At 43.1% G+C, this 25,047-nt stretch overlaps 1 protein-coding gene across 2 annotated transcripts; it reads right to left on the reverse strand.

Moving 5' to 3' along the window:
- Window positions 1–103: 103 nt before the first annotated feature.
- On the reverse strand, window positions 104–24,336 carry LOC120036199 (sodium-dependent neutral amino acid transporter B(0)AT1-like). Of its 2 annotated transcripts, none has more exons than XM_038982677.1 (13): window positions 24,061–24,336; window positions 19,850–19,990; window positions 18,469–18,606; window positions 18,081–18,262; window positions 17,376–17,486; window positions 10,698–10,810; window positions 10,390–10,518; window positions 10,060–10,216; window positions 9,859–9,927; window positions 8,723–8,858; window positions 8,409–8,568; window positions 5,285–5,447; window positions 104–2,878 (listed from the first exon to the last, which is right to left on the reverse strand). In XM_038982677.1, the coding sequence occupies exons 1-13, from the start codon at window positions 24,209–24,211 to the stop codon at window positions 2,675–2,677; spliced, it is 1,854 nt and encodes a 617-aa protein (XP_038838605.1). In that variant the 5' UTR covers window positions 24,212–24,336; the 3' UTR covers window positions 104–2,674. The 2 variants fall into 2 exon arrangements, with proteins under 2 accessions (XP_038838605.1, XP_038838604.1); XM_038982676.1 differs by having other exon boundaries at window positions 10,698–10,795; window positions 17,361–17,486.
- Between the last annotated feature and the right edge of the window lie 711 nt (window positions 24,337–25,047).

The following is a 25,047-nucleotide window of genomic DNA, read 5'->3' on the forward strand; positions in this document are numbered from 1 at the left end:
TCGAAGTGGTGCAGTGTAGTATTGTCTTTACAGGTGAGAGGCCCGCTTGGTAGACAATAAATAGGCATGTTACAAATGACAACAGTGGCAATATCAGCATTGATGTGAGAGCAAAGTTAATGTTTATTATTCGTTTAGCACACAAATTGGGGTTAATGGTTAAACTTGACTTTGTTATTAGAAAGCAAAAACCCCATAGTTCATTCTAGCTCTCATAAGCAGCGTGGTTTCAGACTAGCTGGGTGGTTTCAGACTAGCACGAGTCAGACAGGCTGCCACACCCAAAAACACCTGAGGACTTCAAGGCCATCCGGGCCTAGTCGAGAATCTCAGCCCCCTCCTTCACGGCCAATAACCACTGCAGTGTATTAGGGTTTCTGCAAAGAACAGCACAGGTAGGAAGGAGCCTCGTTGCATCTGTTTATATATTGACATATCTACCTTATTTTTGATACCAATGTACTTTTAAAGCAAGTGGAAATAGTACCAGGTGTAATTTATATTCGTAGAGTGGTCGTGGTTGGTTTATTTGACCATCCCAGGTCTAACTAGGGATACAGTGATGATGCGGGCTGAGGTTTGGCAGATCCTTAACTTGGCACAAACAACCTGATTAAAACACATCTCTTTCACAAGATCATGAGAGAAAGAGAGAGCAAAACATCATTAAATTGATATAAAACAGTAGAGCGATAAGGATCATAAAAGTCTCTCTTTAACATGCCATGTAAAAAATCTATAAAGATTGAATGTGAAGTCAACAAGACAAAAACCTCCTCCCATCTCTATCTTTGGACTTTGTCCTGTTGATTCATCGCATCAAAGTGTGTCATATTTCGTTCTTTCTAGCATTTGCCATGACAACGGACAGGACAGAGGAGTTAGCTAGCTAAAGTGCCATGACAACAGACAGGACAGAGGAGTTAGCTAGCTAAAGTGCCATGACAACAGACAGGACAGAGGAGTTAGCCAGCTAAAGTGCCATGACAACGGACAGGACAGAGGAGTTAGCTAGCTAAAGTGCCATGACAACGGACAGGACAGAGGAGTTAGCTAGCTAAAGTGCCATGACAACAGACAGGACAGAGGAGTTAGCTAGCTAAAGTGCCATGACAACGGACAGGACAGAGGAGTTAGCTAGCTAAAGTGCCATGACAACAGACAGGACAGAGGAGTTAGCTAGCTAAAGTGCCATGACAACAGACAGGACAGAGGAGTTAGCTAGCTAAAGTGCCATGACAACGGACAGGACAGAGGAGTTGGCTAGCTAAAGTGCCATGACAACGGACAGGACAGAGGAGTTAGCTAGCTAAAGTGCAAACAGATCGGTCTACTAGGCTATGTGTCAGTGATGTGTGACTGAAATAAAGTATATATTTATATAAGTAATATAGCACAATACCAATATGTAATACAAAGTTATTTATGTTTTGTGCTTTAGTAAAACTAAAAGTATATTTTCATGCTGTCATACTGTGGTTTCAACGCCTAGGTTAATTCTCCATCTAATTGCTGTATTATCTCTAACGTTTATGGTTTAGGAGTGGTAGGTTCTATGAAAGAAATAAGGAAATACATTTGATATCACAGATGTAATTTCATTTCCAGTAGAAAACATAATGACATAAACACTATCTTCACACTGAAAGATCTATGCTGTTTACATTAGCTCTAATCTTTATGTTCTGTGTGAGAAAACAAATACAAAAAAATCTATAATTTGACCAACAAATCCATTTTTAGTTGGTCAAAATTGGTAAACCCAAACATTCACCGATTCTCAGCTCTTCAATCTTCTTTGTGTCACCCAAAAGACAACAAAAAAACTACTCCTGGAGACATAAAAAAAAAATCACTGTCTAATTCGAGTGCAACCGATCGTCCGTCCTTCATTATTACGAAATAAAAACAAATAAACACCCTTTTGATTCATGAGTGTAAGGAATGTCAAGGTCAGTTGATGTGAGGCAATTATTTCACCTCAGCGTTGTTTTACAGTGTTGCTCAGATGAGGATAGATCGAAATAGAGTGTCTTCAGGGTCTAACTCTCTACAACGTAGCCTTCGTTGACATAAATATTCGGATCGTTGTGGAGACTGCCTTTAGAGTGTCTTCAGGGTCTAACTCTCTACAACGTAGCCTTCGTTGGCATAAATATTCGGATCGTTGTGGAGACTGCCTTTAGAGTGTCTTCAGGGTCTAACTCTCTACAACGTAGCCTTCGTTGGCATAAATATTCGGATCGTTGTGGAGACTGCCTTTAGAGTGTCTTCAGGGTCTAACTCTCTACAACGTAGCCTTCGTTGGCATAAATATTCGGATCGTTGTGGAGACTGCCTTTAGAGTGTCTTCAGGGTCTAACTCTCTACAACGTAGCCTTCGTTGGCATAAATATTCGGATCGTTGTGGAGACTGCCTTTAGAGTGTCTTCAGGGTCTAACTCTCTACAACGTAGCCTTCGTTGGCATAAATATTCGGATCGTTGTGGAGACTGCCTTTAGAGTGTCTTCAGGGTCTAACTCTCTACAACGTAGCCTTCGTTGGCATAAATATTCGGATCGTTGTGGAGACTGCCTTTAGAGTGTCTTCAGGGTCTAACTCTCTACAACGTAGCCTTCGTTGGCATAAGGATTCGGATCGTTGTGGAGACTGCCTTTAGAGTGTCTTCAGGGTCTAACTCTCTACAACGTAGCCTTCGTTGGCATAAGGATTCGGATCGTTGTGGAGACTGCCTTTAGAGTGTCTTCCTGACATGCAGCAGATGAGTCTGTAGATGGCCACCAGGGGGATGGAGATAACTGGTACTGAAGACAGCAGGACACAGATGGCAAACACCCAGTCTGGATACGGCAGAACCTCTGTGTCGGGGAAGTTCACCTGCACAGACAGAATTAGAATCAGAAAACGTAATTGCCTTGCAACAAATGACATCCCACAGGGCAAATCGCAATTGACACCCTATTCCCTGTAGGCTGTAGTGCACTGCTTATTAGGTGAGTACTATGTAGTCATCTGACTGGTTGTCTCTCAAACCCTAGTCCCACTTATCATGCACTACTATTGTATATATCAATGATGTCTCTTGCTGCTGGTGAGTCTCTGATCCACCTCTACACAGACGACACCATTCTGTATACTTCTGGCCCTTCTTTGGACACTGTGTTAACTGACCTCCAGACGAGCTTCAATGCCATACAACACTCCTTCCGTGGCCTCCAAATGCTCTTAACTGCTAGTAAAACTAAATGCATGCTCTTCAACCGATCACTGCCCTCATCCGCCCGCCCGACTAGCATCACTACTCTGGACAGTTCTAGGTGTCTGGTTAGACTCACATTAAGCATCTCCAATCCAAAATTAAATCTAGAATTGGCTTCCTATTTCGCAACACAGCATCCTTCACTCATGCTGCCAAACATACCCTCGTAAAACTGACTATCCTACCGATCTTTGACTTCGGCGATGTCATTTACAAAATAGCCTCCAACACTACTCAGAAAATTGGATGCAGTCTATCACAGTGCCATCCGTTTTCTCACCAAAGCCCCATATACAACCCACTACTGCGACCTGTGTGCTCTCGTTGGCTGGCCCTCGCTTCATATTTGTCACCAAACCCACTGGCTCCAGGTCATCTATAAGTGTTTGCTAGGTAAAGCCTTGCCTTATCTCAGCTCACTTGTCACCATAGCAGCACCCACCCATAGCACGCGCTCCAGCAGGTATATTTCACTGGTCACCCCCAAAACCAACTCCTCCTTTGGCCACCTTTCCTTCCAGTTCTCTGCTGCCAATGACTGGAACGAACAGCAAAAATCACTGAAGCTGGAGTCTTATATCTCCCTCTCTAACTTTAAGCATCAACTGTCAGAGCAGCTTACCGATCATTGCACCTGTACACAGCCCATCTGTAAATAGCCCACCCAACTACCTCATCCCCATATTGTTATTTATTTTTGCTCTTTCGCACCCCAGTATCTCTACTAGCACATCATCTTCTGCACATCTATCACTCCAGAGTTAATGCTAAATTGTAATTATTTTGCCACTTTGGCCTATTTATTGCCATACCTCCCTAATCTTACTACATTTGCACACACTGTATACAGCTTTTTCTATTGTGTTATCCCATGTGTAACTGTGTTTTTGTCGCGCTACGTTGCTTTATCTTGTCCAGGTCACAGTTGTAAATGAGAACTTGTTCTCAACTGGCCTAAGACTATTGAACCTCCTAAATGACACCTACAGCTGATCTGAGCAGAGAAACGCTTCGCACTACGTACAGAAATGTTGCTGAAAAAATATGGAAGTATCACGACACACAGTTCAATATTTTTTCAGGAACATTCTATCTACCGCAGGGTTTCTTCTTCCAAACCTGTCCTCGAGGACTGCCAGCCGTTCAATGTATCTCATCTATCACATCTGATTTCAACCGTAGGTGGCGCGTTTCCAATAGACTAAGCTTTCCCTCAAGTTGAATTAATTCAACTTGTCAAAATTATATAATTACTCCTGTCTATATAAATATAATAATTAAAAACATTACACCAGAGATTTAAGCCACAGACGGTCATTATTCTACAATGTAGAAAATACTTTAATAAAATAGAAACCCTTTGGTGTGTGTGTTGTCAAAAGTTTGGACACACCTACTCTTTTACTCTTTCCAGGGTTTTTATTTGATTTATTTTACATTGTACATTCCTCGTGAAGCTGGTTGAGAGAATGCCAAGAGTGTCCAAAGCGATCATCAAGGCAAAGGGTGGCTACTTCGAAGAATCTCCATATTTGTATTTATTTTTTAACACTTTTTTGGGGGGTTACTTCATGATTCCATAGGTGTTATTTCATAGTTTTGATGTATTCACTATTATTTGTACAATGTAGAAAATAGTACAAATAAAGAAAAACCATTTGAATGAGTAGGTGTGTCCAAACTTTTGACTGGTACTGTGTATGTGTGTGTCAGAATTACTTTCCTATTGTTCCTCAAATATAGTGTATGAAATAGCATTTTGTAGCTCCGAGTCTCTACTTCTATCAAATTTAAAAAATAAAAACATTTCAAATGTTTCTACATCAGACTGAATCTAGGGGGTGAGTTATGTCTGTATAGGGGATTGGAAATGATGCAGCCAATTCCATTGATGGTTGCTTCAACCTGCAATGGTAAAGCTGATCTGAATGTAGGCTGTTCTGAGGGCAAAATGGGGGGTGCAACTCTGGGGGGGTCCCCGAGGAGAGGTTTGAAAAGGCTGCGTTAGCAGTGGTGGCTCTTACATAGTCAGGATTCCATGCTGCGTAGGTGGGATGTGTCTGGGCCTGGACGGCAACGTACGCCACCAACACCACGAACAGCATCAGAGGGCTGATGACCAACCAGCAAACCTTCCAGAAGATGTTGGGTCTATGTCCTGTCATGAACTCCAAGTCATCACTGAACCTATGGAGACAGGAAGAGGTTTTAAATCAAATTATATTTGTCACATGCACTGAGTACAGTAGACCTTACAGTGAAATGCTTACTTACAAGCCCTTAACTAACAATGCAGTTTTAAGAAAAATAAGTGTTACGTAAAAAATAAAAATAGATAACAGCAGTAAAATAACAAGCGAGGCTATATACAGGGTGTTACGGTACAGAGTCAATGTGGAGGCTATATACAGGGTGTTACGGTACAGAGTCAATGTGGAGGCTATATACAGGGTGTTACGGTACAGAGTCAATGTGGAGGCTATATACAGGGGGTACCGGTACAGAGTCAATGTGGAGGCTATATACAGGGGGTATGAGTACAGAGTCAATGTGGAGGCTATATACAGGGTGTTACGGTACAGAGTCAATGTGGAGGCTATATACAGGGTGTTACTGTACAGAGTCAATGTGGAGGCTATATACAGGGTGTTACGGTACAGAGTCAATGTGGAGGTGATATACAGGGTGTTACGGTACAGAGTCAATGTGTGGAGGCTATATACAGGGTGTTACGGTACAGAGTCAATGTGGAGGCTATATACAGGGTGTTACGGTACAGAGTCAATGTGGAGGCTATATACAGGGTGTTACGGTACAGAGTCAATGTGGAGGCTATATACATTTACATTTTACATTTTAGTCATTTAGCAGACGCTCTTATCCAGAGCGACTTACAGTAGAGTGCATACATTTTATTACATTTTTTACATACTGAGACAAGGATATCCCTACCGGCCAATCCCTCCCTAACCCCTAACCCGGACGACGCTATGCCAATTGTGCGTCGCCCCACGGACCTCCCGGTTGCGGCCGGCTGCGACAGAGCCTGGGCGTAAACCCAGAGACTCTGGTGGCGCAGCTAGCACTGCGATGCAGTGCCCTAGACCACTGCGCCACCCGGGAGATATACAGGGTGTTACGGTACAGAGTCAATGTGGAGGCTATATACAGGGGGTACCGGTACAGAGTCAATGTGGAGGCTATATACAGGGTGTTACGGTACAGAGTCAATGTGGAGGCTATATACAGGGGGTACCGGTACAGAGTCAATGTGGAGGCTATATACAGGGGGTATGAGTACAGAGTCAATGTGGAGGCTATATACAGGGTGTTACGGTACAGAGTCAATGTGGAGGCTATATACAGGGTGTTACGGTACAGAGTCAATGTGGAGGCTATATACAGGGGGTACCAGTACAGAGTCAATGTGGAGGCTATATACAGGGGGTATGAGTACAGAGTCAATGTGGAGGCTATATACAGGGGGTACCGGTACAGAGTCAATGTGGAGGCTATATACAATGGGTACCGGTACAGAGTCAATGTGGAGGCTATATACAGGGGGTACCGGTACAGAGTCAATGTGGAGGCTATATACAGGGGGTATGAGTACAGAGTCAATGTGGAGGCTATATACAGGGTGTTACGGTACAGAGTCAATGTGGAGGCTATATACAGGGTGTTACGGTACAGAGTCAATGTGGAGGCTATATACAGGGTGTTACGGTACAGAGTCAATGTGGAGGTGATATACAGGGTGTTACGGTACAGAGTCAATGTGGAGGCTATATACAGGGTATTACGGTACAGAGTCAATGTGGAGGCTATATACAGGGTGTTACGGTACAGAGTCAATGTGGAGGCTATATACAGGGTGTTACGGTACAGAGTCAATGTGTGGAAGCCCCGGTTAGTTGAGGTAATATGTAAATGTAGTTTGAATTACAGTGACTATGCATAGATAATAAACAGTAGCAGCAGTGTAAAAGAGGGGGTGGGGGGGAACGATGCAAATAGTCTGGGTAGCCATTTGATTAGATGTTCAGGAATCTTATGGCTTGGGGGTAGAAGCTGTTTAGAAGCCTTTTGGACCTAGACTTGGCGCTCCGGTACCGCTTGACCTGCAGTAGCAGAGAGAACAGTCTATGACTAGGGTGGTTGGAGTGGTTGAATTAGGGTGGTTGAATTTTTAAGGCCTTCCTCTGACACCGCCTGGTATAGAGGTCCTGGATGGCAGGAAGCTTGGCCCCAGTGATGTACTGGGCCGTACGCACTACCCTCTGTAGTGTCGGGGGCCGAGCAGTTGCCATACCAGGCAGTGATGCAAACAGTCAGGATGCTCTCGATGGTGCAGCTGTTTTGAGGATCTATGCCAAATCTTTTCAGTCTCCTGAGGGGGAATAGGCTTTCTTGCCCTCTTCACAACTGTCTTGGTGTGTTTGAACCATGATAGTCTGTTGGTGATGTGGACACCAAGGAACTTGAAGCTCTCAACCTGCTCCACTACAGCCCCATCGAGCCCCCCCAAGCCACTACAGCCCTGTCTGAGACTGTCATTACAGGCTCAGACAGAAGAAAGGAGAAAGAGATGGAAGAGGAACAGATGAAAGCGGAACGAATGCCTAAGAACTGCAGATGACTCAGGTTTAGGGTTGCAAAATTCAGGTAACTTTCCCTAAATTCCCAGAAACCCCGTTTGTAAGGTTCCCTGATTCAGAAGGGAGTAAGCAGGAAATCCAGAGTCCTCTAATCAGATTTTTTTTTTTTAATCTTGGAATTGGGAAAAGTTACTGGAATTTTGCAACCCTACGCAGGTTCTGTAACATGTAGATGATCCAGGATTAAAACTTAAATCGGTCACAAGTGGATTGTGTCGGGAATCGTAAAATGCTGAACCAAAAGATTAGGTGAACAACTGCTATATTTAAAGGTTTAACAGACCAACAACAGACATATGGGGAGACAGACATGTTCCTCTGAGAGGTTCCTAGCAATCTGCCCAATTCTAAAGACAAGACACTGGGCACAGACGTCAATTCAACGTCTACTCCACGTTGGTTCAAAGTCATTCAACAAGTGTTTGTGCCCAGTGGGAAGACGCTCATTACAGTTCAAACCAGGACAACTATAGTATTATGAGGCTCTTACCGTCCTATTCCGTAGATGTATGCCACAGCGATGATCTCAAAGAAGGCGATGATGAGAAAAGGAACGGAGCCCACGTAACTGTTAAAGATCTCCAACCAGTAGTTCCCTGATCCCAGACAGAATATCAGAGCCATCAGGAACAATACCAGACAGATTATTGCTGGAGGGAAAAAAAGTGGGGAGTGATGGAGGGAGAGCGAGACAAGAGAAAACAAAAGACGGCGTTAAGATCGTTCCCAAAAGAACAGTTTTTCGTCACACATTGGCAATGTTGAAAGATACGGAAATCTGATCGTTTCCTTTTTGGCTTTTACCTGTGAAGAGCTCATTGGGCATCCACTTGGGCACCAGTTTGAGGTCATGAAGGGGCGTGAGGATGCCCTCCAGATTACCAAACATGGAGGACAGACCCAGACTGAACAGCATGATGAAGAAGAGCACAGCCCACACCTGGTCAAACAGACAGGAATCACATCATCAACAGCCCACACCTGGTCAATCAGACAGGAATCACATCAACAACACAGCCCACACCTGGTCAATCAGACAGGAATCACATCAACAACAGCCCACACCTGGTCAATCAGACAGGAATCACATCAGCACAGCCCACACCTGGTCAATCAGACAGGAATCACATCAACAACAGCCCACACCTGGTCAATCAGACAGGAATCACATCAGCACAGCCCACACCTGGTCAATCAGACAGGACTCACATCAGCACAGCCCACACCTGGTCAAACAGACAGGAATCACATCAACAACAGCCCACACCTGGTCAATCAGACAGGAATCACATCAGCACAGCCCACACCTGGTCAATCAGACAGGACTCACATCAACAACACAGCCCACACCTGGTCAATCAGACAGGACTCACATCAACAACACAGCCCACACCTGGTCAAACAGACAGGAATCACATCAACAACAGCCCACACCTGGTCAATCAGACAGGAATCACATCAACAACACAGCCCACACCTGGTCAATCAGACAGGAATCACATCAACAACACAGCCCACACCTGGTCAATCAGACAGGAATCACATCAACAACACAGCCCACACCTGGTCAAACAGACAGGAATCACATCAACAACACAGCCCACACCTGGTCAATCAGACAGGAATCACATCAACAACAGCCCACACCTGGTCAACCAGACAGGAATCACATCAACAACAGCCCACACCTGGTCAATCAGACAGGACTCACATCAACAACAGCCCACACCTGGTCAATCAGACAGGACTCACATCAACAACAGCCCACACCTGGTCAATCAGACAGGAATCACATCAACAAAAGCCCACACCTGGTTAATCAGACAGGAATCTAATCAAATCCTGATGTATTTAACTGGGTTCAACACAGAGTCTCTGTATTAGAACTGTAGTTTTTTTAAAGAAGTAATAAAAAAATAAAAGAAAGAGTCAGCCCATACCTGAGAGCCAGGCATCGATATCACCGCTTCTGTGAACACGATGAACGCTAACCCAGTACCAGACGCACTCTGGAGGGAGGATGGAGAGAGAAACAAGACAACCAATTAGATTATGTTATGCAGCGAGGGTAGGTTGAATAACAAGAAAACTTGACTCAACCCATGTTTGCCCTGAGGTAGTTAAACTCCTGACTATAGTACCTGATCCAAGAAGGTTTGCAGGTCGCATGTCTTCAGGTTGAGATCGGATACTCTAGATGGATGTGTCCCATTTAAAGAGTCAAACCACTGCTCGTAGTTTTCAACCGTTATGTTCATGTCGCTAATATCAAACTCATTGGTCAGAGCTAAGATGTTACTGTAAGTTACAAGAGAAACATATTGGTCATTTGTTTTGGTTGAGTTTGCATCTGTTTTTCCAGAGGATATCAAACACACAAGGTAGAATATAAAGGTTTAACAACTTGACTGCAAACTAGTTTCATGATTTAGCAAATGTTGCCAAATAAACATCCATTTTATCACACCTACCCATTCAGACAGGTGACATAGTTGGTGTGGGCCTTGAATCCCAGGATGGCAAAGATGGGGATGGAGGCATAGATAGATGTAGCACTGTTTATAACCCCCACTAAAACAGCATCCCTTTCACAGTTATTCCTGACCAAACACACAGACAAGAAACAAAGTGAATGCAAATGATTGGTCAATGGTGGAACAGCGAAGGAGGCTTGTCAAGGGAGGTGAACGATATGTCAAATTAAAAGTCTTGGGGGACGAATGATATGCTGGACCCATAAAGGTTGATGTTACTCATAATGATTGACCATTGGGCTTACTTCTGGCTGTTGTAACTGGAGAATGAGATGAGTCCACCAAAGGCCACTGACAGAGAGAAGAAGATCTGAGTAGCAGCATCCAGCCATACCTGGGGGTTCTTCAGGATCTCCCACTGATGTGACGCACAGACAGAAACACATATTATAGGTTGGAATATATTTTTACATTATTACAAATGAGGTGGATTGTCAAGACATGTCACTTTCCATCTGTCTCTCTCTCGGTCTCTTTTTCTTTCGGTCTCTCTCACACACAAACTGAAGCCCCTGAGCCCTTTATCACCCTTTTATACGCTGATCTTAACTGGTTTTTGTACATAATATTTGCACCAGCATTTCCTGACCAGAAACAACTTTTGGACATCAGAAGAGGAATACAAAATCTTGATTTGGATGAAGAGTTCTACTTCAACGAGTCGGCAGCTGTGGATGTCCTGCTCATTCCGGACCAGGCCCTAAACCTCGGGACTCGAAAGAGGAAGAGACGGGGCAAGAGAGGCAAACGATCTGCAACCCTTGATAAAACGTCGGTGATAAACCGCCTCTACCCTCCGTTCTATTGGTGAACGTACTAATCACTGGAGAATAAACTGGATGAGCTCTGTTGGAGACTATCCTATCAACAGGACCTGAAGAACTGTAATATCCTATGTTTTTCAGAGTCGTGGCTGAACAAGGACATCAAATCAGATTTTATTGGTCACATGTTTAGCAGATGTTATTGCAGGTGTAGCGAAATGCTTGGATAATAAACAGTGCATTCAGACTCCTTCACTTTTTCCACATTTTGTTACCTTACAGCATTATCCTAAAATGGATAAAACATTTAAAAGAATCTCATCAATCTACAATGGTGGTGGTGGCAGCATCATGCTGTGGTGATGTTTTTCAGCAGCAGGGACTGTGAGACTAGTCAGAATCGAGGGAAAGAGGAGGGTAGCAAAGTACAGAGAGATCCTTGATAAAGCAGACAGGATCTCAGGACCTCAGACTGGGGTCAAGGTTCACCTTCCAACAGGACAACGACCCTAAGCACAGAGCCAAGACAATGCAGGAGTGGCTTCGGGACAAGCGTCTGAATGTCCTTGAGTGGCCCAGCCAGAGCCTGGACTTGAACCTGATCGAACATCTCTGGAGTTTTCTTCATTTTTACTATTTTCCTCATTGTACAATAATAGTAAAGACATCAAAGATAAGAAATAACACATTTGGAATCATGTAGTAACCAAAAATGTGTTAATTCTTCAAAGTAACCACCCTTTGCCTTAATGACAGCTTTGCACACTCTTGGCATTCTCTCAACCAGCTTCATTAGGTTGTCACCTGCAATAAATTTCAATTAACAGGTGTGCCTTGTTAAAAGTTAATATGTGGCATTTCTTTCCTTAATGCGTTTGAGCCAATCAGTTGCGTTGTGACAAGTTAGGGTTGGTATACAGAAAATAGCCCTATTTGGTAAAAGACAAAGTCAATATTTTGGCAAGAACAGCTCAAATAAGCAAAGAGAAACAACAGTCCATCTTTACTTTAAGACATGAAGGTCAGTCAATCCTGAAAATGTCAAGAACTTTTAAAGTTTCTTCAAGTGCAATTGCAAAAACAATTAAGCGCTATGATGAAACTGGCTCTCATGAAGCCCGCCACATGAAAGGAAGACCAAGAGTTACCTCTGCTGCAGAGGATAAGTTCATTAGAGATACCAGCCTCAGAAATTGCAGCCCAAATAAATGCTTCACAGAGTTCAAGTAACAGACACATCTCAACATCAACTGTTCAGAGGAGACTGCGTGAATCAGTCCTTCATGGTTGAATTACTGCGAAGAAACCACTACTAAAGGACACCAATAATAGGAAGAGACTTGCTTGGGCCAAGAAACATGAGCAATGGACATTAGACCGGTGGTAATCTGTCCTGATGAGTCCAAATGTGAGATTTTTGCTTCCAACCGCCGTGTCTTCTGAGACGCAGAGTAGGTGAACGGATGATATCTGCATGTGTGGGTCCCACCGTGAAGCATGGAGGAGGAGGTGTGATGGTGTGGGGGTGCTTTGCTGGCGACACTGTCTGTGATTTATTTAGAGTTAAAAGCACACTTAACCAGCATGGCTACCACAGCATTCTGCAGCGATACACCATCCGCATTCTGCGCTCAGTGGGACTATCATTTGTTTTTCAACAGGGCAATGACCTAACACACCTCCAGGCTATGTAAAGGATATTTGACCAAGAAGGAGAGTGATGGAGTGCTGCATCAGATGACCTGGCCTCCACAATCCCCTGACCTCAACCCAATTGAGATGGATTGGGATGAGTTGGACCGCAGAGTGAAGGAAAAGCAGCCAACAAGTTTGTTTAATACTTTTGATGTCTTCACTATTATTCTACAAAAACCCTTGAATGAGTAGGTGTGTCCGAACTGTTGACTGGTACTGTAGCTGTGCAGTGATGCTCCCCATCCAACCGGACAAAGCTTGAGAGGATCTGCAGAGAAGAATGGGAGAAAGTCCCCAAATACATGTGTGCCAAGCTTGTAGCGTCATACCCAAGAAGAATCGAGGCTGTAATCGCTACCAAAGGTGCCTCAACAAAGTACTGACCAGGGTCTTGACGTTACTGCAGTACGGCATCGTAACCAACTTCAGTGGGCAAAGGCTCACCTTCGATGGCCACTGGTATGCTGGAGAAGTGTGCTAAACTGTACCGGGCTGATGGCAGTGTGGGCGAGCGGTTTGCTGATGTCAATGTTGTGGACAGAGCACCCCATGGTGGGGGTTGGGTTATGGTATGGGCAGGCAGAAGTGAAAGACAACGAACACAATTGGATTTTATCGATGGCAACTTGAACGCACAGAGATACCATGATGAAATCCTGAGGCCCATTGTCGTGCCATTCATCCACCGTCATCACCTCATGTTTCAGCATGATAATGCACAGCCCCATGTCGCAAGGATCTGCACACAATTCCTGGAAGCTGAAAATGTCCCAGTTCTTCAATCGCCCACACACTCACCAGACATGTCACCCATTGAGCATGTTTGGGATGCTCTGGATCGACGTGTATGACAGCGTGTTCCAGTTCCCGCCAATATCCAGCAACTTCGCACAGCCATTGAAGAGGAGTGAGACAACATTCCACAGGCCACAATCAACAGCCTGATCAACTCTAAACGAAGGTCTCGTGCTGCATGAGGCAAATGGTGGTCACAACAGATACTGACTGGTTTTCTGATCCATGCCCCTACCTTTATTTTAAACCTACAGATGCATATCTGTATTCTCAGTCGCGAAATCCATAGATTAGTGTCATGTTTTGTCTTTCATCATGTCTTGTCCCTGTGCTTCCCTCTGCTGGTCTTATTAGGTTCTTTCCCTCTTTCTCTCTCTCTATCGTTCCGTTCCTGCTCCCAGCTGTTTCTCATTCTCCTAACGACCTCATTTACTCTTTCACACCTGTCCCCTATTTTGCCCTCTGATTAGAGTCCCTATTTCTCCCTCTGTTTTCCGCTTCTGTCCTTGTCGGATTCTTGTTTGATGTTTGCTGTTCCTGTGTCCTTGTTCCGCCCTGTCGTGTTCTTTGCCTTCTTCAGATGCTGCGTGTGAGCAGGTGTCTATGTCAGCTACGGCCAGTGCCTTCCTGAAGCGACCTGCAGTCTGTGGTCGCGTCTCCAGTCGTTCCTCTCTATTGACGAGAGGATTTCAGTTCCTGTTTTGGATTGACCATTGATAATATCCAGGAGAATCATTATTTGTTTATTACTGGAATAAAGACTCTGTTACTATTACGTCGCTTTTGGGTCCTCATTCACCAGCATAACAGATTAGGACCTAATTATATTTTTCAATTGACTAATTTCCTTATACGAACTGTTCCATTGCATTTATATTTCGGTTCAGTGTACAGTCGTGGCCAAAAGTTTGGAGAATGACACAAATATTAATTTCCACAAAGTTTGCTGCTTCAATGTCTTTAGATACTTTTTTGTCAGATGTTACTATGGAGTACTGAAGTATAATTACAAGCATTTAATAAGTTTCAAAGGCTTTTATTGACAATTACATGAAGTTGATGCAAAGAGTCAATATTTGCAGTGTTGACCCTTCTTTTTCAAGACCTCTGCAATCCGCCCTGGCATGCTGTCAATTAACTTCTGGGCCACATCCTGACTGATGGCAGCCCATTCTTGCATAATCAATGCTTGGAGATTGTCAGAATTTGTGGGGTTTTGTTTGTCCACCCGCCTCTTGAGTATTGACCACAAGTTCTCAATGAGATTAAGGTCTGGGGAGTTTCCTGGCCATTGACTCAAAATATCAATGTTTGTTTCCCGAGCCACTTAGTTATCACTTTTGCCTTATTGCAAGGTGCTCCATAATGCTGGAAAAGCCATTGTTCATCACCAAACTGTTCCTGGATGGTTGGGAGAAGTTGCTCTCGGAGGATGTGTTGGTACCATTCTTTATTCATGGCTGTGTTCTTAGGCAAAATTGTGAAAAGGCAAAATTGTGAGTGAGCCCACTCCCTTGGCTGAGAAGCAACCCCATACATGAATGGTCTCAGGATGCTTTACTGTTGGCATGACACAGGACTGATGGTAGCGCTCACCTTGTCTCCTCTGGACAAGCTTTTTTCCGGATGCGCCAAACAATCGGAAAGGGGATTCATCAGAGAAAATGACTTTACCCCAGTCCTCAGCAGTCCAATCCCTGTACTTTTTGCAGAATATCAGTCTGTCCCTGATGTTTTCCTGGAGAGAAGGGGCTTCTTTGCTGCCCTTCTTGACACCAGGCCATCCTCCAAAAGTCTTCGCCTTACTGTGCATGCAGATGCACTCACACCTGCCTGCTGCCATTCCTGAGCAAGCTCTGTACTGGTGGTGCCCCGATCCCGCATCTGAATCAACTTTAGGAGACGGTCCTGGCGCTTGCTGGACTTTCTTCGGCACCCTGAAGCCTTCTTCACAACAATTGAACCGCTCTTGATGATCCGATAAATGGTTGATTTAGGTGCAATCTTTCTGGCAGCAATATCCTTGCCTGTGAAGCCCTTTTTGTGCAAAGCAATGATGACGGCACATGTTTCCTTGCAGGTAACCATCGTTGACAGAGGAAGAACAATGATTCCAAGCACCACCCTCCTTTTGAAGCTTCCAGTCTGTTATTCGAACTCAATCAGCATGACAGAGTGATCTCCAGCCTTGTCCTCGTCAACACTCACACCTGTGTTAACGAGAGAATCACTGACATAATGTCAGCTGGTCCTTTTGTGGCAGGGCTGAAATGCAGTGGAAATGTTTTTGGGGGATTCAGTACATTTGCATGCCAATTCATCTGATCACTCTTCATAACACTCTGGATTTTATGCAAATTGCCATCATACAAACTGAGGCAGCAGACTTTGTTAAAATTAATATTTGTGTCATTCTCAGAACTTTTGGCCACGACTGTAGTCGTACTGTATAGTGTAATTAACTCGTACATATCGACTCAGTACTGGTGCCTCGTGTTTATAGCCAAGTAATTGTTAATCAACAGTATTTATTCCTTGTGTTATAGTCTTTCTATTATTTCTCTCTACATTGTTGGGAAGAGCCTGTAAGTAAGCATTTTAATGTTAGTCTACACCTGTTGTGTACAAAAGCATGTGACAAAATAAATAAGATTTGAATGGCCACTTGCCGATGTGTTTGATAGTAAGCTCAAGTCTGCAAGTGTTTTTGGGCAAAATGTGAGTTGAGACGTTGCCGCACTCAACGTCCCAACTGCTATTTGTCAATATTCCGAAATTTCTTGACTAGATATGAAACATAGGCCCTCGGGCAGACACAGATAGGTAGAAAGTAGCATGACTCCATATGAAACATAGGCTCTCACACAGATAGAAAGTGAAACATTTGTAAAAGCAAAATGACATCTCTACTCCTGCACAAAATATTTGCAAGTGTTTCGGTCCCTAGTGTTTTCATCAGCTGATTTAGCTTATTGTAGCCTTATAGGCTCAGTGGCTGTAGCCTGCTTGCTAGCTAGCTAGCTTCTCTGACACAAAAAAAAGCAATGTAAATTTAGCTAAGGATGTTTGGCACTGATAAACAGCATGTGGTTTGTTACTTATTTACGATAGTATGACAGCTTGCTGACTAAGCAGTCATTTCATACTTCAGCATGTTTGCGGAGCATACAATCGCTACATTGTAACGTTGGGTCAGCTAAACGCGCAGCGCAACAGCAGAGCAGACTCTGTATTGTACTGACTCGGGGCAGAGCAGGCCGTTTGCTGCTTCATTAACGTTCATTGTGATGAAATAATGTTACTACATTAGCTTGCTAGCTAATAGAAGGAACATCGTCATTTAGTGTTCCACTAGCTGGTAAGCTTCTCTTTTGTTTCATATAAAGTGGCTGGCTCAGGCTTAGCAAGCTAATGGACACGTTTTTTTGTGTACATGATCAAACTTCAAAAATACACTAAATTCCTAATGTATGATGTAGAATCGCGTGACTAAGACCTCCTATGCAAAAAAAAAAAGACGCGGTGGAGAAACTAGCGTTTGAGATTGACTCGAGTGTCCGAGTGATCAGTGTTGAGATTTAGCCAACCTCACGGACACACGGACACACAGACAGAGGCAGGCAGGCAGGCAGGCAGGCAGGCAGGCAGGCAGACAGACAGAGGACTCACGTCAGGTGTGAACAGGTAGATTAGACCTTCAGATGATCCAGGAAGGGTCAGGGCTCTCACCAGAAAGATGGTTAGTACCAGGTAGGGGAACGTTGCTGTGACGTACACAGCCTGTAATAAGACAGGTGATGAAAAGGCATATATATTGTTTTAAGCCGCTTGCACACTGCCACAACAAACTCCAACAAAGATCAACATTCTAAAGTTGGCAGATGTTGGCTACTTTTAGAATATTGTGTTGTAGAACAGCTGACAGGGCATTCAGATCTAAAAGACGTGGCTTAGAGCTGAGACCTTTTCCATGGTTTCGGTGCCGCTTTACAATCATGTGATGAACCTTTGAAACAAAGTTGCCACTTGGTTGAAGCAAACTTGTATCATGAAATACATGCATCAGAAATGGGGAACACTTTTGTTTGATTTGTCAGAGAATTATCAGCAAGCTAGGGCAACCTAACTGCAGTAAAATAGCTAGCTAGCTGTCTGCTTGGCTAAACACAGAACGTCAACACACTGTTCTCTGGCTAAACAGATCCATCTCGTCTCAAGTCTAGAGCTTAAGATTTAAATCTCGGTAACTCCAGCAGTCGATATGAGACGTTCTAAAACTAGAGCGTTCAGATGGAGCAAACTTTGTTCTAAAATTGCATGAAATCCTTTTGGCTGTTCCGAGCTTAAAAATGCAGCACACTGTCTGCCTCTCACCTTGCCGATGGTCTCGATCCCCCTGATGAAACAGATGTAAATGATAGACCAGGCGGTAGCTAAGCTGACTACCAGCCACCATTGTAGAGAGCCACTGGTCTCCATGTTAGGAGTGATGTTCAGGGTCTGACGGTACCAGAAGTAGTTGACCGGCGTGCTTTCTACACACTCCTTCACGTACCCTGGTTCAAATGATCACTTACTTTGGTCAAATTACATAATGTACACTTGCTGTTCATTCTTCAACTATGGTCCAACCTACAAACTGTGCATGGTTCCTGACAAATGAACAAATAGCTAGAATGAACTAATAATAATAATAATAATTAATTGAATTGACAGAAAATAGCGATTTTTTACCAACTGTTGTACTCAAAGCGCTTCATACCTGTGTTGTTGTGGTTGAGGGGACATTGGCTCCAGGGCAGGGGGTCCTGGAAGGAGTTGAAGAGGTACCAGAGGACCCAGGCCACGATAGTGTTGTAGAACAGACTCACACAGAAGGACACTACCATTGAGGCTACACCTGATGGACATGGGATAGTAGATCAGAAACACCAAACAGCAGCTAGTAGAGGATGTTCCCTGTCTGGGTGTTTAGTTTTGGCCACCCACCTACTCCTGAGAAGAAGAAGAAACTGCACAATTTAATTACTCCAATGACATAATTGATTTAACTTCACTAGGGTAGGGGCAGCATTCGGAATTTTGGATGAAATGCATGGCCAAATTAAACTGCCTGCTTCTCGGGCCCAGAAGATATGAGATGCATATAACTGGTACACTTGGACAGAAAACACTCTAAAGTTTCCAAAAACTGTTAAAATAGTGTCAGTGAGTATAACCGAACTGATGTGGCAGGCGAAAACCTGAGAAAAATCCATTCAGGAAGTAGTTTTTTTATTTTTTATTTTTTTAAGTTTTCTATTAAATGCCATAACAGTATCCATTGACTTAGGACTCAAACTGCAGTTTCTATGCCTTCCACTAGATGTCAACAGTCTTTAGAAATAGTTTCAGGCTTGTATTCTGAAAAATGAGGGAATAAGAGCATTCGGAATGACTGGACGATAAAGTGTCGCAGAGCTTTTTCATGCGCTCGACAGAGAGAGAGCAATTCTTGTTTACCTTTAAAATTTACTACGTTATTGTCCAGTTGAAATATTATCGATTATTTAGGCTAAAAACAACCTGAGGATTGACTATAAACATCGTTTGACACGTTTCCATGAACTTTACGGATACAATTTGGATTTTTTTGTCTTCTTGTTTTGACTGCGTTTGAGCCTGTGGATTACTGAAGAAAACGCGCGAACAAAACGGAGGTTTTTGTATATAAAGAGACTTTATCGAACAAAATAAACATTTATTGAGTAAATGAATGTCTGCTGAGTCAACCATATGAAGATCATCAAAGGTAAGGGATTCATTTTATCTCTATTTCTGACTCTGTTCTACTTGGCTGGTTACTGTTTGTAATGAATTGTCTAGTGGGCTATGTTCTCAAATAATCGTAAGGTATGCTTTCGCCGTAAAGCATTTTTTAAATCTGACACCGTGGTTTGTTTCACAAGACGTTCATCTTTAAACCTATGTAAAAATATGTTTTGTTTTCTGAATTTTTATAATGAGTATTTCTGTATTTGAATTTGGCGCCCAGCAGTATCACTGGCTGTTGAAGAGGTGGGGCGCTAACGTCCCACATATCCAAGAGAGGTTAACCAACGTTTCAACAGCTACGCTGTCTTCATCAGGGTTTCATCACCTACCTACTCCTCCCAGGTAGGGTGATATGGAGTTCCAGACTCCGATGCTGCCCATACGGAGCCTCTGTCCTATAGCCAGCTCCAAGTAGAGCAGAGGCAGACCCTGAAACACCAGGGCTATCAGGTAGGGGATCAGAAACGCACCTGGAGAGAGGGGACACGGGTCAAACACCAGGGCTATCAGGTAGGGGATCAGGAACACACCTGGGGAAGGAGATGTTCAATAGATGTTCAACTAACTGTCAACAATCTAATTATCCATTAACCCTAAACTTAAACCCTGGAACCTTATAGGCTAGTTACTTACTTTTCTCATGAACACCGTACAAATTCGAATTAAATGTACACATTTCTTTCTTATGTGATATATTGGTCTCCATAGCATTTTACATTGTAATGGATTTGGATCAGGTCTGAATAAATTAATAAGGATTAGCCCCTTTTTTCAATTTTCCTGAATCTAACTGTTTGTAGCTCAGCAAGGATATGCATATTCTTGGTACCTTTTGAAAGGAAACACTTTTAAGTTTGTGGAAATCTGAATTGAATGTAGGAGAACATAACACAATAGATATGGCAAAAGAAAATACAAAGAAAAAAACAACCAATTTTTGGGGTATTTTCTTTCTACCACCATCTTTGAAATGCAACAAAGGTCCCACACATAGCAATCACTCTGGTTGTAATTCCGATGATGTTCACAAGAGGGCAACAGTGTACATGCAACGTTTCAGACGGATAACTTGAAGTATGAGCAAGCTACATGACATTTAGTGTGAAGTCAACCAGGTACATTTGGGTAAATCATTGTAAGTTCAACATTTGCAAAACACCCAGTTTTCATAACTTCATAACTTTCCATATTCTTGCAATTTTTGTCCAAAAGGAAAAGGTTTGCTGTCGCACAAGGTTAGCAGCAAAATTGTGTGACAGATATGGGATTTCATACCCCCGTAAAGCCCAGCTCATTGGCTATCTAGCTAGCTTCGTTTGATCCCGATTGGTGCTTATTTGACAAAGTTACAGTCAATCAAGTGAAGACTGCCCGTGTCATCGGCGCGCCATGAAGGAGTCGCTCTCTGACCAAATTTGGTGTCCTATAAGATATGTGTCCTACTACACATATACTACACTCCTAATGATATAGTGAAGTCTAGTTACGTTCTAGGATCTCTGAGGAGTAAATAGGAATGTAATTTGACTGGTTGAAACAATGTTTAGGGTTAGATTTTCACAGATTCCTTTCTTTGCAAATTGAACGAGTGGAAATATAAAATTGATTGTGCATGTTATATGGACCTTTTTATAGATATGAAAAAGGATTTTATCTAACAAAACAACACTTCATGTTACCTCTGGGACCCTTCAAAATGATTTCAAAATGTAAGTACACATTTCACCTTCAGAGGGGAATTTATCAAACCTATCGCGGTGAAAAAATTGTTCTGTTGTTAGGAGCTCTCCTCAAACAATAGCATGGCATTTCTTAGCAGTAAAAGCTACTGTAAATTGGAGAGTGCAATTATATTTACAAGAATTTAAGCTTTCAGCCGACATAAGACACTTACAGTTGAAGTCGTTAGGTTGGAGTCAGGTTGGAGTCATTAACTTAGGTTGGAGTCATTAAATCTCGTTTTTCAACCACTCCACAAATTTCTTGACAACAAACTATAGTTTTGGCAAGTCGGTTAGGACATCTACTTTGTGCATGACACAAGTCATTTTTCCAACAATTGTTTACAGACAGATTATTTCACTTATAATTCAATGTATCACAATTCCAGTGGGTGAGAAGTTTACATACACGAAGTTGACTGTGCCTTTAAACAGCTTGGAAAATTCCATGAAATGATGTCATGGCTTTAGAAGCTTCTGATAGGCTAATTGACATAATTTGAGTCAATTGGAGGTGTACCTGTGGATGTATTTCAAGGCCTACCTTCAAACTCAGTGCCTCTTTTCTTGACATCATGGAAAAATCTAAAGAAATAAAAGTTTGGTTCATCCTTGGGAGCAAATTCCAAACGCCTGAAGGTACCACGTTCATCTGTACAAACAATAGTACGCAAGTATAAACACCATGGGACCACGCAGCCATCATTCCGCTCAGGAAGGAGACGCGTTCTGTCTCCTAGAGATGCAAATCAATCCCAGAACAGCAAAGGACCTTGTGAAGATTCTGGAGGAAACAGGTACAAAAGTATCTATATCCACAGTAAAACGAGTTCTATATCGACATAACCTGAAAGGCCACTCAGCAAGGAAGAAGCCACTGCTCCAAAACCGCCATAAAAAAAGCCAGACTACGGTTTGCAACTGCACATGGGGACAAAGATCGTACTTTTTGGAGAAATGTCCTCTGGTCTGATGAAAAACAAATACAACTGTTTGGCCATAATGACCAACGTTATGTTTGGAGGAAAAAGGGGGAGGCTTGCAAGCCGAAGAACAACATCCCAACCGTGAAGCACTGGGGTGGCAGCATCATGTTGTGGGGGTACTTTGCTGCAGGAGGGACTCGTGCACTTCACAAAACAGATGGCATCACGAGAAAGGAAAATTACCTGGATATATTGAAGTAACATCTCAAGACATCAGTCAGGAAGTTAAAGCTTGGTCGCAAATGGGTCTTCCAAATGTACAATGACCCAAGCATACTTCCAAAGTTGTGGCAAAATGGCTTAAGGACAACAAAGTCAAGGTATTGGAGTAACCATCACAAAGCCTTGACCTCAATCCTATAGAAGATTTGTGGGCAGAACTGAAAAAGTGTGTGGGAGCAAGGAGGCCTACAAACCTGACTCAGTTACACTAGCCCTGTCAGGAGGAATGGGTCAAAATTCACCCAATTTATTGTGGGAAGCTTGTGGAATGCTACCTGAAACATTTGACCCAAGTTAAACAATTTAAAGGCAACGCTACCAAACACTAATTGAGTGTATGTAAACTTCTGACCCAAATGTGATGAAAGAAATAAAAACTTAAATAAATCATTCTCTCTACTATTATTCTGACATTTCACATTCTTAAAATAAAGTGGTAATCCTAACTGACCTAAGACAGGGAATTATACTGCATTTTATCTCTGGGACTGTCAGGATGACAAATCAGAGCAAGATTACTGAATGTAAGTACATTATTTAACCTTCAGAGGTGAATGTATCAAACCAGTTAGAAGCCTGATGTTATAGGAGAGCCTATGAGAATAGAAGCCTGATGTTATAGGAGAGCCTATGAGAATAGAAGCCTGGTGTTGTAGGAGAGCCTATGAGAATAGAAGCCTGGTGTTGTGGAGAGCCTATGAGAATAGAAGCCTGATGTTATAGGAGAGCCTATGAGAATAGAAGCCTGGTGTTATAGGAGAGCCTATGAGAATAGAAGCCTGGTGTTGTAGGAGAGCCTATGAGAATAGAAGCCTGATGTTGTAGGAGAGCCTATGAGAATAGAAGCCTGGTGTTATAGGAGAGCCTATGAGAATAGACGCCTGGTGTTGTAGGAGAGCCTATGAGAATAGAAGCCTGGTGTTGTAGGAGAGCCTATGAGAATAGAAGCCTGGTGTTATAGGAGAGCCTATGAGAATAGAAGCCTGGTGTTGTAGGAGAGCCCATGAGAATAGAAGCCTGATGTTGTAGGAGAGCCTATGAGAATAGAAGCCTGGTGTTGTAGGAGAGCCTATGAGAATAGAAGCCTGGTGTTATAGGAGAGCCTATGAGAATAGAAGCCTGGTGTTGTAGGAGAGCCCATGAGAATAGAAGCCTGGTGTTGTAGGAGAGCCTATGAGAATAGAAGCCTGGTGTTGTAGGAGAGCCTATGAGAATAGAAGCCTGGTGTTGTAGGAGAGCCTATGAGAATAGAAGCCTGGTGTTGTAGGATGGCATATCTTAGATAACACTTCTAAGCCACAATCATGCCGTTTCTGTTCATTACGTATTCAGATATATAAACCGAGTAGATAATGTTTAACTACTGTCATTCCTCTGTTTCCTCAAACATGATCTAGTTGGTCTGTGCACTACATATTGATACAACATGGACAGAAATCACAAGATTGAGGCTTGAAGGTTTTATCTAAGAGATGAATGTCCAAGATGTTAGGAGTTATCTCTCATACCATTATAAAAACATCTTCAGAGTTAAAATGTTAAATTGAGAGAAACATTAACAAAGTTGTAGGGGGAAAAATGAAAGAAAAGACATGTAAAAGGCATCTATACCCCCTCCGTAAATCTGGCAGAGGTAGGGGAAGCGCCACACGTTCCCCACTCCAACAGCGAAGCCAATGCAGGTCAGCAGGTACTCTGCCTTGTTGTTCCACTTGGGTCTCTCCTCTCTCCCCTTGTTGTCCTCCATACCCTCCTCTGGCATGCTCAGCTCTCAACAGTAGTTTAGCTCAGTAGTAGATCAACCTCTGGTTTTCAGTTTAGTCCAGTGTGTTTTAGCCCGAAGTTCTAGCACTCTGAACCAATGCTTATTCTGTAGAGGGAGCACAGTTATTCTGTTGTCCACTTGAATTCACTGGTTGGGTGTTGGTATCTTTACTCCAGTGTCTGATCTGAAACACATGGTTAATGTGTGAAGGGCGCTCTACGAGTCTCCTGTGTTTTTCCAGTGTCCACTGTAGTTTTCCAGTAAAGTGGTGTTCGGTAGGTGCAGCCGATGTGAAATGGCTACCTAGTTAGCAGTGCACTAGTAAGGTTAAATCTGTGATGTCACCCGTTCTAGAAGACCTAGAAGTAGTCGTTTCCCTTGCTCTGCTTTTGTGGAGTGACGGTTAAAGATGCTTCGTGGGTGTTCATATGGTCCCTGGTTGAGCCCAGCTTGGGGCAAGGAGAGAGACAGAAGCAACACAGTTGCATAGGGTCACAGGGTCCAAGTCAAAAGTGCAAATATCAGATCTGACGAGAGTGTAAAGTCACAGTAGCTAATTTGGGTTAATGGTCAATGTGTGAGGGAACTCTTAAAAAGTCTCCAGTGTTTTCCCATGTCCCTGTAGTTTTCCAGTAACCTCCTTGTCAGACCCTTTCGTGGTGTGTAGTATGAAGAAAACTTAAAACCACCGCTTCGATAGAGCTACGACCGGAAGTGACTTTTTGTTTTCGTAGCAGGTTAGGAGAACTTATGCAGCAGGTTAGGATAATTAACATAGCTGGTTAAGAGAATTAGGTTGTTAGGGAAAGGGTTAGGGTTAGCGAAAACGCTCT

This window comes from Salvelinus namaycush, unplaced genomic scaffold (genome assembly GCF_016432855.1).
Source record: "Salvelinus namaycush isolate Seneca unplaced genomic scaffold, SaNama_1.0 Scaffold124, whole genome shotgun sequence".
NCBI lineage: Eukaryota > Metazoa > Chordata > Actinopteri > Salmoniformes > Salmonidae > Salvelinus > Salvelinus namaycush.